General features: G+C 30.3%; 1 protein-coding gene across 1 annotated transcript; it reads right to left on the reverse strand.

Annotated features, from left to right (window-relative positions):
* Nucleotides 1-3,731: 3,731 nt before the first annotated feature.
* On the reverse strand, nt 3,732-8,555 carry LOC108552771 (TWiK family of potassium channels protein 9; the record flags this gene model as incomplete). Its single annotated transcript, XM_017907429.1, has 4 exons — nt 3,732-3,951; nt 4,012-4,261; nt 7,099-7,384; nt 8,350-8,555. Coding segments are annotated over 4 exons (962 nt in total), but the record flags the coding sequence as incomplete, so codon positions are not given.
* Between the last annotated feature and the right edge of the window lie 7,095 nt (nt 8,556-15,650).

Here is a 15,650-nt window from a genome sequence, read left to right on the forward strand (position 1 = left end):
TTATGGTTATTATAAACTATACTATAGTTTATATAAGAGCTGACTTAGCAGTTCTAGTGATAAATAGTATAGTTCTAATGAACAGTATAGAAGTTCGCAGTAAGCCTCGTAAAACGTGCTCCTTACATTCTGGCATCAGATTTCATATGATCTATAAATGGGCACATTGGTCTGTAAATTCTCCCTTGGAGCATCTCCTCGATTTTCATTTCGAGTACTAAACGAATTTCATTTCTTTCCTACCGATTCAGCTGAAATTTTACATTTCCATACGTGACAATATCGTAAGTCTTGTCGTTCAAGATGTCCTATGAAATTTCTATACAAAACCGAAACCTGACCTTATCTAACTTTCTCCAGGTATACTTCTTCCCTACTGGATCTTTAAATGAAATCACCTGTACGTCCAATAATATATCCAAAAGTGACGCGAATGGAAGAAAAGTTACAAGTGGTTTTCCGCAACAAATTGTCCAAGCGTCAGCTTGGAAGAATGCGTGTGCCCCTTCAAAATGAATGGAACGAGTGCGAGGAAATTTGCTCGGTCAGCCAGGCTGGATCGATGACTAGATAGGCTGGTGCAAGCACCAAAGCAAACTTTGTCTTGGCTACCGGCCACGATCCTCTATCGAATCACCAAACGGAGTGATAACGATAACTCTAGCAACTGCTCAAGCTAATATCGATTGTCATTAGACACCTTACGAAATTCGCTTGCCTATTTGTTGCACAACCAGAATCTACGACTCCGGTATTCGTAGCTCCGGGATATTGAAACAACATATTGTTCGTCGATCGTTGCCCTCTCTGTTTTTCTTCGCTGTAAAAGGGACTCTAACTTTTAACCTTCTTACATTTTATGATATGTTACAAGAAACAGAAAAACACTTGCTTAGGTCGCTACTGCACGCGGTTCTTTCGTCGGTTGTACAGAGCAGACTGTGCTCTAGTTTGATTTTCTATTGGCCAGATTACTCATCTTCTCTGGCAATTAATGTCTCGTTACATATAAGTTTTGCAAAGTAGCTGCATTATGTTTAATTTAATATCTAACATTAGAACCACAGACCTGTAATATATAGTTAAATATATTATGCACAAACGATAGTATGAAATGATGTGATAAATATAAATGTATATATACAATAACATTTCTGTCTGAATAAATATCAGTATTAATTTTCTTAAAGATAGTTGCGATTACAAAAATAAAATACCTTAAACCAGTCTGACTGATTTGACTGATTTGGTGGTTCTAATGTTAAATAAAGTATACAAAATCTGGATCTTCAAAGTTTGTCTATGAATACATAGATGTATAATAATCCATAACTTTGGATTTAATGGTATCAGAAGAATTATCAGTGTATTGTTTGTTTTTTAACATACTGATGCAACAAATATGATGGATAAGTGAAAAACATAGGCTGGTACATAATAGTATGTGTAAACTTTCTTAGTGTAACTTATGTTTATTTAGCGTAGTGTAACTATTATGTTGTAAAGAAAGCAATTGTTTATTATACAAAAGATAGCAATCTGTAAATTTGTTATGCTATATATAGTCTGCTCTATACCCGACGAGAGTGATATTTTACAGCTAATTTACAGCTATACATTACGCACTTCATAATCTCATATTCTATCACGAATACCGATATTAAACAATGTGGATAGTTTTATATGCAACACCCTTAAAGATTAGTGCCTAACCGTAACAGTATTTTAGTTATTGTTCTTGAGCACAGAATTCAAATGTGATTTTTCTTTCATCGATTTCTGCGTCTAGTCGATGGCACACTAAGAATAAATCGATGGTTATCTTTAAAAGTATTACTTGGCTTGTAAAATTATCGTATAAGTAATTGTCAGAAATTTTGTAAAATATAAAATGTTTCCCGTAAGAATCGACAATGGAAAATATAATATATACAAAAGTTAAAGATATATTAAAACATCGTAAGTCTTCTCTTCTTTTTTAGAAAAATCCATTAGTTATAAAATATACGTATAAATACTTACAGACTAAAATTGATTATTTTTGTTAATCATACGTTAATTTTTATGGGCAATACTTTTATCTTGGCAGTGTTGTTATACATTAAAAAAAAGAATAAAAAATGATTGGCATACAAATAATTTGTTGATGAGTACAATATATGCATATATATGATGTATATATATAACAGAATGATGCAAATGTAAATGTTTCATTACACATGTCCCATCTTAGAATGACTAGACGCAATAATCCGCTTAATTATATTTATGGACAAGAATGTGTTTACCTTATAATCGTTTAAATGCAGAAATATAAAAACTGTTACGAGTTTCTATCTAAATAGGCGTGTAGAAATATTGAGTCGATCTCATAGGAAGTTAGAATGCCATTTCCAAATCACGAGCGAACATATCATCGATTGTGTAGAAAAAATGATTGAAACTCTTAAATGAGAGGCGTGAAAAGTGTACTTGTGATCCCATATTGCTTTTTATTAGGCGAAAAAACTAAAATATATTTGTAAATATGTTCTTCTTGATATTGTGTATGTACAATCTTATATTACTCGATATATCTGCAAAATAATCCTCTCTTACCATTTACGCCTATGTTCGACAACTGTTTAGACGAAAACACGGATTTCACGTTCTACTAACATGGAACGAATGTTCATTAAGTGTAAACCAGGATTAACGTAGGAACGTCTGCAGGAAGTTTAGGAATTTCCTAGAACATTTAGGAGACACTTCGTATATCCTGAGGATATCTTACTTAGAACTTGCGTAATGTAATTGCTGGCCTTATTAAACTTGATATTATATCGTCAAATTGGACCGAGTTTATTCACGTGATCGTTATTTCACTTGACTTGTTCGCTATTATAAATCAAGTAAACACCGATAACTATATCCAACGACACCCCCGATTATTAATATTTGCACAAAAAGTTTTCCAATTTGCGTATTAAACTTTCCTCGCAAATATATAAATACGACTCTGGCCTTGATCCAATATTGATTTTTATAATTGACAGTGTTAGAAATAACATATGTCATATGTATTTATTCTAAGAAAGAAGCACGAATCATAACCTTAATTGAAATATACGTGTCGAATTGAAAATATTATATCCGTTTAATTAATCCTGGAAACGACATTCCAACTCTTTTCAAACATCGCTGCATACTTTCTTTGAAATTCTCGCATACTTCGCGTGCAACGAAGATGCCTCGTTCGCGACAAACTTCACACGTATAAATACTCGTTTGTCTCGGTTAACGTCGGTTAACCCGGCGACTCTACGCGGAAACAGTCGATCGCTAACGATATATCTATTCTTCGAACGAATATCTCGAAACGTTTTTAAACCGAAGAATCCTGCTAATTTGCGAAGCATCAGTTCCTGTTACAAAAAAGTTTGGTTATGAAAGAACATACGAAAGCTGTGAGTTATTATTCCCGAAGGAGATAAAATCAGTGTCGACGGTGAACCGAATAGAAAGTGTTTCATCCAATTTTTCCGCCATTCGCCGAAGCGCACACTATGTCACTGTGATTGAATGATTACTTCTCTATTTATAATATATACGATGTAATAAGGGTAGCTATCAATCTGGAACACACCGTCGTGTCCCGCAGGAGTGTTCTTCAACGAACCTAACCTAACAGGTTGTCCTTCACTTTTTTATTTCTATCAAACATACTTGTCCAGCTACTAACGAATAAAGTTTTACATTTCAGTGTTTTCTTCGGCCTCTTCGTCGACCTTCGGCAATATGTAGACACCAGGAATCGGCGGAACGTGATCTTCGAGTTTCAAAATCGGCTTGCAGTCTCTAGTGACGTCTACCTGATTGAAAGAGTCCTTTAGGATATTGATTTCGTTCTCATGCGTGAACAAGCTGGTTGGTGGTTCTGTTCCACATATATCGTTTTCATCGGTGCCGTTCCTGTGGCACAAGTTGCCAGACGGAAATTGTCACGAGGTTAGCGTAAGAGGATCGGTCGACAGTTCGTCCACACTCGGGCTGGTTTTCACCGGCTCTTGCTTCTCCGACTGATGGCTAAGCCTGTGAACGATCTCGTCGTGGAGGATGTTGAAGCACATCGCCGTGAGCGCCATTCCAGACATTATGTAGAAGGAGCAGAACCAAATGGTTACATTCCTCGACTCATAAAGGCTTTGGCGGGGATAGGAACCGGGAACCATATCTCCGAACCCGATCGTGCTCAGGCTCATGAAGCAGAAGTAACTCGCATCTATAGTTAAACACGAAACAGCAAGTTTAGTTATAGAATGTACAGCCATCGATTTTAGATACAATCGGTATTAATATGCAAATTACATATTTCAAGTTCCTACTAATTTAATATCGTATGTTTATTATACATTTATTATTATATTAAATTTTAGCATACGATCGTTTTCATGGAGAAATTTGGAACTTTTGATTTACGAAATGGAATTGTTAAAAGATCCTAAATAAAAAAAAAAAAGAAAAAAGGAAAAGCTGAACAAATTTTAAATAAAATACACGATTGTACCTAAATTTGTTTATATCCATGATACCGTAAATTATATAATTTACTAATATTTTTGGAATAATTTTGGAATTGTTAAAAGATCCTAAATACAAAAAAAAGAAAAAGCTGAACAAATTTTAAATAAAATACACGATTGTACCTAAATTTGTTTAAATCCATGATACTGTAAATAATATAATTTACTATAATATTTTTGGAATAATAAATATATATCTGTAATTACTATTTTTGAACTTCTATATTTATATGTAGTTATAAACATGTAGTGGTATTCAAATGCAATCGACATCAATTTTTAATTAATAAAAATGTTACGGGTTCTATTTAATATAGTAATTATGAAGTTACATAAAAATTCGCTCACTTTAAAATACGAATTTAAATGAAATTTAAATCCATTTTTCATGTTCTACGTATAAAAAAATTTATCGAGGATATTTATTTCTTTATAATTATCAGGGAAACAAATTTCTTTTATTCCACCGCATGTAAATCTTTAATGATTAGATTTAGCAGCAATTAAGTTGGATGGATGTTGAATTATAAAAAAAAAAAAAATGTAACGATATTAATATTTTAATTTTCCAGTTTAATATTCATATTTGCACGCACATGTGTGTTGTTTTATTTCATTTGAATTTTATGACTTATGGAAAGTTGCGTGAGAGGAATGGACGTTTATTTTATATAAACTTGTTTTTTATATTTTATATGAAACTCTTCCGTCCATATTTTATATAAAATTCTTTCATGCATATTTTTTCGGAGATTGCGTCGGTTTATCCCAGAAAAGAAAATATCAAAATATTAATAAAAATAATGCTACCTTTTATCGTTTTTACATCGATAATAATACTATTCGTATCCTATTGTCCAACTGTTATGCGAAAATCTCATGTCGCGTTGTATTTCAATTTTTGTTTCAAAACAAACAGTCTCTATTTTAGAACAGGTCGAGCGATTGAATGGTAGTTTGTATGTTCGTCAGAACAGTTTTTCGAGAACTCACAATTTGGACACGCGTGTTTATTGACAGAGGCAAAAATTATTTTTGTTTATGAATTTTAATCAGTGGAAGTCGAATATTGTATTTTAATTATTGGGCTATCTTTGAGCTTTTGTCATTAAAGACAATATTCCCGAATTTATTTAATAAAAACTACTCGTTGAATTGATTAGATTCTTTTCTTTATTGCAAATACAGAAGAATATGCTTTGTATGAAAAATTCTCCAACCTTGTATATATTGTATTTTATATATTTGTATAAATTTTAAACGACTGTTTTTTATTATTAATGTAATTATTATATTTATATTTATTTATTGTATTTATTTTTGTAAATGACTGCTATGTGAATACAGTTATATTATTTGCATAATTTTGGTTTGCATAGTTTTCATAGTTGGACAAGGATGAATTTACAATAATTATGTTAATTTATATCCTACTGATTATTGTTTACTAATTTTGGTCTATATATTTTAAACAGTTGACTAAATTTCATTATTTTAAGTTGCAAAATTACGTTTCATAGAAATTTTCTACTCTTTTGGATACAAATTTCAATCATTGGAAAATGAAAGAAAATGGCTGCATATACGATAGTAAAATTGGTATCTGATACGATATTCTTTCTCTTTTATAATCTCGATCCTTTTCGCTATTAATTCTATTACCACTTTAACTGCCACGTTGGTCATATATGACCGGCCATGGTTTCTCTTGTGGCGCCACGGTGGCCATTGGTGACGGAGCGCTTGAACTACTTACAATTGTAAAAGTTGAATGAAAATTAACAGTTAGTCAATTGTCAAATTTTACCAAGGCACCACGGTGGTCACCCGTGACCGACAATAAGATAAACGCTCCATTGGATAAGAATATTGTCTTACTATTATTTTAATATTATAATTTATTATTATTTTGCTATTATATGCTTTGAATAATGGAAATACATAATAGAAACATGTGATTTCGGCGTGGCAGTCAAAGGGATACCGTTTTCTTTTTTCCCCATTTCGTAATTTATTTTGCAATTTAATTTTGCCTGCCATGTTCGCGAATTATAAAATCCAACATATTCCACGACATCATCTCTATTGGATTAAGGTCGGATGACTGAGGAGGAGTTCTCACTATTTTTGGACAACTATTATTTCTGTGCGAATTTAGATTTATAATTGTTATACGGATAAAACGTACGATTAGGTTAAAAAATAATATAAAAGAGAATCGAAGAGCGTTTGACACTGCTATATCCACAGCGTCATACACATTATTGGCATACACGTGTTATATGGCTTTGAAAGTGCGACTACAACGATTATTCCTGTGCGAATTTAGATTTATAATTGTTATACCGATAAAACATACGATTCATATTTAGACCTAGGCATTCTTCGGTTAAAAGATAATATAAAAGAGAATTGGAAAGCGTTTGACACTGCTATGCCCACAGCGTCATACACATTATTGGCATACACGTGTTATATGGCTTTGAAAGTGCGGTTACAGCGTAAATCTTTTGGGAGAAATCTCTTTTGCACGTACCCACAAAGGACCAGCCGTCTAACTTGTGGAGAGTAAAAGCTCCTGCCACAATGTAGCAGAGCATTGCACCCAGACAAATGCTGATTGGTGCGAGTATAGTAACGTTGGGTCTGTCACCGGAACTAAGACTCGACACTTCGTCCTTCGGGCTGGTCTTAATTTCCACTGTGCTCGTAAACGTTGACACGTTCGCACGGACGTAAAAGGGTTCCTGCAACTGCAATTGCTGCTGCTGCTGCGCCAGTTCCTCTTGCTGCCTTTTCTTTCTCATTCTTCTTTCCTTCTCCTGCATTCACGCCAATTTAAAAGCAATTTTTAAGATTGATATACGGAGGGCGAGACACCATTTTTCTGGGTTATTTGGAAAATCTTTCTCAAAAATTTATTTCCGCTAGATTTATGATGCTGTGATAATTTATGGAGTATATCGAGTAACATTCTGACTCTGATCGTGAATTCTAAGAATTGATTTAACGTAATATTTTGATGTGAGAAAATTGATTTTGTTGTCTCTGATGTAGTATATAATATTTTAAATATTAGTTTAAAATTTGAAACACTATCAGTGGTATGTTTAATTTCTTAGTTGTGATAATTGTTGTGTGAAACAGTTTTGTATTTTTTAAATTAATATATGGAACGAGATAATTTTTTTTATAATATTAACCCTTTGCACTCGAGTGTTCTCTTTTAGAACTAATTTAATGAGAAACAGAAAAATTGTTAGTAATTATATAGAAAAATTATGCAAATTTAACGGTTCAAAATACTATTGTTCCTACAATAACAAGATTTTAAATTAAATAGCGAATAAATTATTGATTACTTACTGAAAATTATTGATAATTGATTATTGATTATTACTGTAAATTATGATTACTTACTATAAATTATTAATTACTTTAAAGTAATTATTAAATAGAAGTAAATATTGAAAAATTGATATATATATATATATTAGAAGAAAAATTGCATAGTCAAGGGATAAAAGCGATAACGATGAGTATGAAATTTTTAATCAAAATATAGGATTTGAAAATGATACTTTAGGTTCATTATAATGATCTTTCTCAAAAATTTTAGTCTTAAGTGATTCGTTTTTCAAGTGCAGAGAGTTAATTTACAATTTTTATATAATTGGAATTTTTTTTCAAAATGTAGAAAGAATGTAGTCAAATATTATCATATGTAAGCACAATCACATAAGTTAAAACGCAAAAGTCGTACAACATTTACGGTTTGTGTACTCACCTCCATTCGTCTTTCGTCGTAGCAACAATAGCCACAATTTGAACAAAGGCAGCAACAAAGAGCACGCGTGAAAACACCTCTGGCACACCTGGATAGAAGGCCTCCAGCACTTGACAAGTAAACCAAGGTCAAGGGAATACCGAGACTGGCATAACCCGTGGTTGCGATTTTACCCCATGTAGACCTTGGTGTTATGCTACCACAACCTGAAAAAATGATCAACCATTTAAACAATGATTTCCAACTCTTTTTATACGAATAATAAATTTGTCAATTTTTTAACAATTAACCTAAATTTTATTTTTAATTTTTATATTCATTCAAAATTCATTTCGTTTATACGAATAATAAATTAATCTATTTTTTTAAAAATTAATACAAATTTTATCTTCAATTTTTATTTTCGCTCAAAATTTATATCGTTAATAATAATAATAATTAATCAATTATTGTTATATTTAATAATTAATCAATTATAATAAATTCATCAATTTTTTAACGATTAACAAATTTTATTTTCAATTTTTATTTTCACTCAAAATTTATTTCGTTTATACGAATAATAAAAAATTTCATTTTCAATTTTTATTCTTAAAATTGATTTCTTTTCTTGAATAAAGTTGCATAAAGTTGAAATTCCATTGACAAGATGAATATATCAATGAACAATAAGTTTCGAATAGAACAAATTTTATTTTGTGTTTAATTATTTTCTATTATTTTCTGTTTAGTAATTATGTAATTGTTAGAATATATGATTTTAAGTGAGTGATAATCAATCTTAGTCAAATTTTAGTCTTCTGAAGAGTATAAAGTGTAATCTTAAATTGGAAATAATTATTAACTTCAGAATTTAGTGATATCCTCTATCAACTTCAAATATCTAGCGTGTTGAATCATCCATCAGTGTCTTGAAGAATTCAATGGATCAATCTAAATTTATCACAGAGTTTGAAATTTTAAGCAACGCGTATGTTATGACACGCATTGTTACTGTTTCTGAGAATTTCCAATTTTATAGTACTTCATATTTTTCATAATACATCATAATAGACGTCGAAGCTGGAAGTCGAGGTCCCCTGTATTAGCCTAGACATGTTACACTCTATAGGAGTCTTAAGAGAGTTAACTAGGTCCTCTTTCTCAAGAATTAATAGCAACTATATGTTTTAAGCTTGTAACATAATTCTTTTCTATGAACCAGACTTATATTCTCACTTTTCAGACTCTTAGGGTGTCATGGTAGGGTGCCATAGTATAGGTCCTATACCATAAGGTATGAAAGCTAATCTATTTGACAGTAGAACTAGTATACTAGTCAAAATAGTCTTAGATTTTTTATTCTTGCAATTACTCAAATTATAATTAATTGTTATAGTATATAGTATTATAAATAAATTATAACTTAAATTGTTATAGTTAATACTGTATTAGTAAATATAGTATTAAACTATTATTGTGATACATTATAGCATTATAATACTATATTGTGATAGTATTATGTATTACAATAGTTCTACATTTTAACTAATTAAGTATAAAATTATATTATATTTTAATGTTATTACACTGTTATATGAGCCGTTCACTGCACAAATCGATTAACTCCACTTTTTGAAAAATCTTAAATTTAAGTGTCAAAGCACTTGGTACAGTCATAACTTTTTATATTTATAATAACTTTTCCTGATAATTAAGATTAACACCGTTAAACGACAAAAATTTTTTGGCCACTGAATAATACATAATTTATTTCAGAGGTCACTTTGATTAACTCTGTACCCTAATGTAAATCGTTGCAATAATGCAACTCAAATGCACTTGCAAGCCATGAATGATAACGGTGAATTTTTTAGTGCCGTCTTATCAGAATTTAAGTAAAATTTAGTAAAATTTAAATTTATTACTTTTTTACTTGCCAATTCGATTAACTCTTACAGTAACATAAAAATGGTAACATTACCAACGATTACCTTTCGGCTATTTTTTCTTATAAATTTTAACAGTAGCATAAAAATGGTAACATTACCAACGATTACCTTTCGGCTATTTTTTCTTATAAATTTTATATACCGTTAGATGAAAGTTACATTTGTATTTATGCATTCTACGATATTTATTTCGATTTAAATTATAAAGGGAATTTTAAAAAACAATATACATTATTTCATTGTATTCTCCACTTTTTGTTTTATGGGGTTAATCAATGCATTTGGCAATAAATTTCATTTATAATAAATCAACTCCAAATTCTCGTTCCGTGAAATTAATCAGTTTATTAAGTAAGCCGTTCATACCATACCCAGTCGACAAATAGACACAATTTAATGAACGATATCAAATAGTATTTCTTCTTGCGATAGATGAAAAATAAATATCGAGTAATCGAGCTCTAAATGTTCAAATTTTACCGCGGAAAAAAAGAAAAATAATAAAAATTAAAACGAACTCTGTAATTTACAATTTTCCAAACTCATGCCATAATTTCTTTCGTGACACGTACGAGAACAAAACGGTTGGAAAACTCAAATTGATTGAGGCAATTTCCACTGTTTCGACATTTTAACATCCCTCCCTCATTTACATTTAAAACGATACTTGCTTTTTCGATGTCCCAACGAAAAAACAGAAAAAAGGAAGAAAAAATAAACGGAGGAAGATAGGGGGCAGCAAACCAGCGGATGATAGTATAGTAAAAGTGCGATAATCCGAAATTCTTGACCGTTCGTAGCGTCAATTAACCGTAATATCGGTGGCGCAGAGGTCGCTGTAGAGAGGGACTTAAAATTTACATAGAGGGCGGAATATTGGTGGAACGGATGTTGGTTAATATCTCGTAAGCCGTTGGAAAAAAGTGTAGCGAGAATGAAGAGCCGAGGGTAAAAAGGGGAGGCATTTTCTGATAGGCGAGTTGGAAAAAGCGGAGGCGCGAATCGATCGGGCAGACGCCGCTTAAGATAATGGATCGCCTATTGGAATTGCTCTGGACCGTGCATGATAGTGGCCTCGAGTGCACCGTCGATGGAATTGCAGTCGCGGAAACCTCGCGAAACTACGCGAAAGCCTATTCGTCACTGTCGTTTCGCCTTATCGTTCACGACGGTGTGACCCTCTTCGTATCCGTTATCTGTTACCATTTGTTAAGGACCACGGCAGATTGTCAGCTCGAGTTTTATTGGTTGGACACCAACCGTGTATAGAGACATAGCGTCTGCTGACTGTAACGAATCTGTTAATCGTTCCAATTGGATGTGTTCGTTAGGTCCAAGATGTCGTATGTGGGAAGTAGTTGGATGCTTGAAATTTGAGTTGAGGTATTATTTTGTATTAGGGTATTCTACTGTATTGTTTATTAGGGTATTGGATTATTCTGTATTAGAGTATTTGAGAATATTGGGTGTCAGAGTATTGGAGTATTAGGATATTATGAATTAGAGCATTAGAATATTTGACTGTATTGTGTGTTGAGATATTAGACTATTGTGTATTAGAATATTTGATTATATTATATATTAGGGTATTATGGTATTAGGGTATTAGAGTAGTCAACTGTATTGTGTATTGGAATATTAGGCTATTATGAATTAGAGCATTAGAGTATTTGACTGTATTGTGTATTGGGGTATTAGAGTATTATGAATTAGAGCATTAGAGTATTTGACTGTATTGTGTATTGGGGTATTAGAGTATTATGAATTAGAGCATTAGAGTATTTGACTGTATTGTAAATTAGAATATTAGACTATTATGTATCAGAGTATTTGATTATATTATATATTAGGGTATTAGGGTATTAGAGTATTAGAATAGCCTACTGTATTGTGTTTTGGGATATTAGAGTATTAGGAATTAGAGCATTAGAGTATTTGATTGTAATGTGAATTAGGATATTAGACTATTGTGTATTAGAGTATTTGATTATATTATATATTAGGGTATTAGGGTATTAGAGTATTAGAATAGCCTACTGTATTGTGTATTGGGGTATTAGAGTATTACGAATTAGAACATTAGAGTATTTGATTGTAATGTGAATTAGGATATTAGACTATTGTGTATTAAAGTATTTGATTATATTATATATTAGGGTATTAGGGTATTAGAGTATTAGAGTAGCCGACTGTATTGTGTATTGGGGTATTAGAGTATTATGAATTGGAGCCTTAGAGTATTTGACTGTATTGTGAATTAGGATATTAGACTATTGTGTATCAGAGTATATGAGTATATTATGTATTAGGATATTAGGGTATTAGGGTATTAGAGTATTAGAGTAGTTGACTGTATTGTGTATTCGAATATTTTACTGGAGTGTATATTGGGGTATTGGAGTGTATTGTGTACTAAGGTATTAGAATGTATTATATATTAGGGTATTATATTACTGTGTATTACAGTATTTGACTGTATTGTGTACTAGTGTATTAAACTGTATTATATATAAGGGTGTTAAGCTGTATTGTGTATTAGGGTATTAGATTCCTAATATTTATGATGAAACTAAGGTATGTATATGGAAATTAAATTTTCGATTATTAATTTTTAGGATATTTTAATAAATATCAAATTTGAAGATAGTATAAATTGAAATTAAATTCTGCATAAATTTAACACGAATATTTAATACTGTATTTAATATACCTTAAAGACAAATGTTTATAGCATCAAAATGTATATAAAATAAATTAATTAGACATAATTGACAATAGAATTAATATTCACCAAATTGAGATGACTCATAACAATGAAACCATAATGTTAAATATTTATTAGAAATTTTAAAAACGAGTGCAATATTTTATAGTTATTCATAATTCCTTTAATACTTAAACAATCTAAAATACAAACAAACTTCAATGGAAGCAATTGCAACAAAACACAGTAAAAATACTTGAATATTGTCAATAATAGCAAAAACAAAAACTGTAAAATAAATTATTTCGACAAGTTTGACATCGCTAATGTCAATATCGAAATTTACACCTAACTTATATCGTCAATTCTTCTCTGTTTCGAGGTTTTCTTGCAGTGGAACGAGTTATGCGTACCGTATTCAAATCACAGAAGTATCGAGAGATGGCGGCCACCTTTTATTAAAATGGCCGATATTGCGCCCGTGTAAGAATCCGTAACGCGTTCGCAGAAGATATTGAAAACAATTCCTGACACTCGACAGCGAAGTGAAAGCAATAGAATTTTTAGACGCCATGGGAAACCCACTTATACAACTTCACTTGCAACGAAGTTGCTCGAGAATTCTGAAACGATTTTCACGTTATATCCGTTAACCCTGGAACATAAAGGTTCGTAATTTTTACGATGAACAAAGCTTTCATCGTTTCTGTAGTGGTGCAGGGCTATTTTACACCATGTATTTTTCAATAGATACCTTTCCACGTTAAACAATGTTTGAAGGAAGAAATTAGTACTCGACAGAGAACAATACTTGATAAAATTAATCAAAACAATTAATAGGCAAAAATTAGTACTCAATCGAAAATAATACTTGATAAAATTAATGGAAACAATGATTTCAAAAAGGATTAGAATTCAATAGAAAATACTACTTCATAAAATTATTGGAATAACTGATGAAATTATGGTTGAAGGAGAGGTTGGACTAACTTAATATTTCTTCGTGTCTTTCAGAATTAAAGTCTTCTTTTCTGCCATAATTAATTATTATATTCTTGAAATTTCAGGTGATATAGATTAAAAATTGGACATTGGAGTTATTATGTAAAGACTAATCAAATAAGAACAGAGGATATTTTACTGTAATATAAATATCCAACAGAACACCAAAGAAAGATGATTAACTTTTATGTAGTCTATAAAAGAGAATTTTGTAGAAAATACAGTGGTGGATCTAGAAGAGTAATTCCAAAAAATATTTTTCCTCATATTTTATTTAATCACACGTATCAAAATTATTTCAATTTCTTATAATATATAAATAATTAATAAGAATTACGTTATTTCAGCTATAGTATCAGATAGAGATATTAAAATGAAAATTACAAGCGAATTTTAAATGGTTCAAAGAAAAGTTAAATGGTTTACATATTAAACTAAATTTACATTTTTAAATGGTTAAAAGAAAATATTTACATATGAGAAAATATAATGAATTAATAAAAATAAATAACAAGTTTCTTTATTGATAAATAATTAAATAATATTAATTAAACATAAAACACGTAAAATGGCAAAATAAAAATAAAAATTTATTTAAATAAAAAAAGCAAGTTGTAAATTTTATAAACGCTTATATTTGAGAAATACTGAATATCTTTTGTGTTCTAGATATCTTATTTATTCCTTGTTGGTGAGTTTGTTAACGTAGCCATTATTGCTAGGATAAAACGACTGGCAGGTTGATCAGAGGTGTTGAAGAAACTTAATGTTCGTCGAGTGACGCATATTCATATCCGATTTTCTTAATGCAAGCTGAATGCATATGAGATGCCATGCATATTTATGCAGATTTTCTGATTAAAGTCAAGCTACAGACTTCGTAAGTGTGTGTCGTAAGTGCAAAAAGTTGGTAGAAGTTTTGAAAATGATTGATTCAGCAGAATTGTGTGTTATAAATACATATTATTCTAAACAAACTTCTTTATTACAAGAGAATATTAAAATAAAAAAAGGAGTATGCATCTTAAAGCTATAGCATAAAAAGATTGATATTTAATGGAAAAAAATAATTTCTTTTTTGATTTTAGTAATTTTCATATTTGTATTAGTACAGTTTTTTAAATAGAAATTTATTTCTATTTTAACAAATAAAATTTGTATAAAAATAACTTTCAGTAAATAAATAATTGTACACGTATGTACATATACGACAAGAAATATTCCAATTTCTACGTTTTGGTAACTTTACTTATTATTTTTCGAATTGTGTTTTATTGATCCTTACTTTGTAAGTTCATTATCAAAAGTATACAGAGTTTTCAATTTTAAGTTTTATAATAAAACGAGATGATTTATAGTATGCCTTTTGGCATTCAAATTTAATATTGTTACTACGATTAATTTGTGGTTATAATGATTATGAGGTGAAATTAATTTTTATAATATAGAAATATAAAACGTATTATTCTAGTATAAATATATAGATGATATTTTAATCACGTCGTTTACTGATTCTAGTGAATTTTTGTATATAATGTTAATTGCCATATAATCTATATAATAACTGTATAATTTATATAATAATTTCTATTATATTATTAAACAAATTAATAATATATTTATTTTAAGTAATAAATGCAGTATTGCAGACATTATAATTAATT

The sequence above is a fragment of the Eufriesea mexicana genome, unplaced genomic scaffold, assembly GCF_001483705.2.
Source record: "Eufriesea mexicana isolate 0111107269 unplaced genomic scaffold, ASM148370v2 scaffold8039, whole genome shotgun sequence".
Taxonomy (NCBI): domain Eukaryota; kingdom Metazoa; phylum Arthropoda; class Insecta; order Hymenoptera; family Apidae; genus Eufriesea; species Eufriesea mexicana.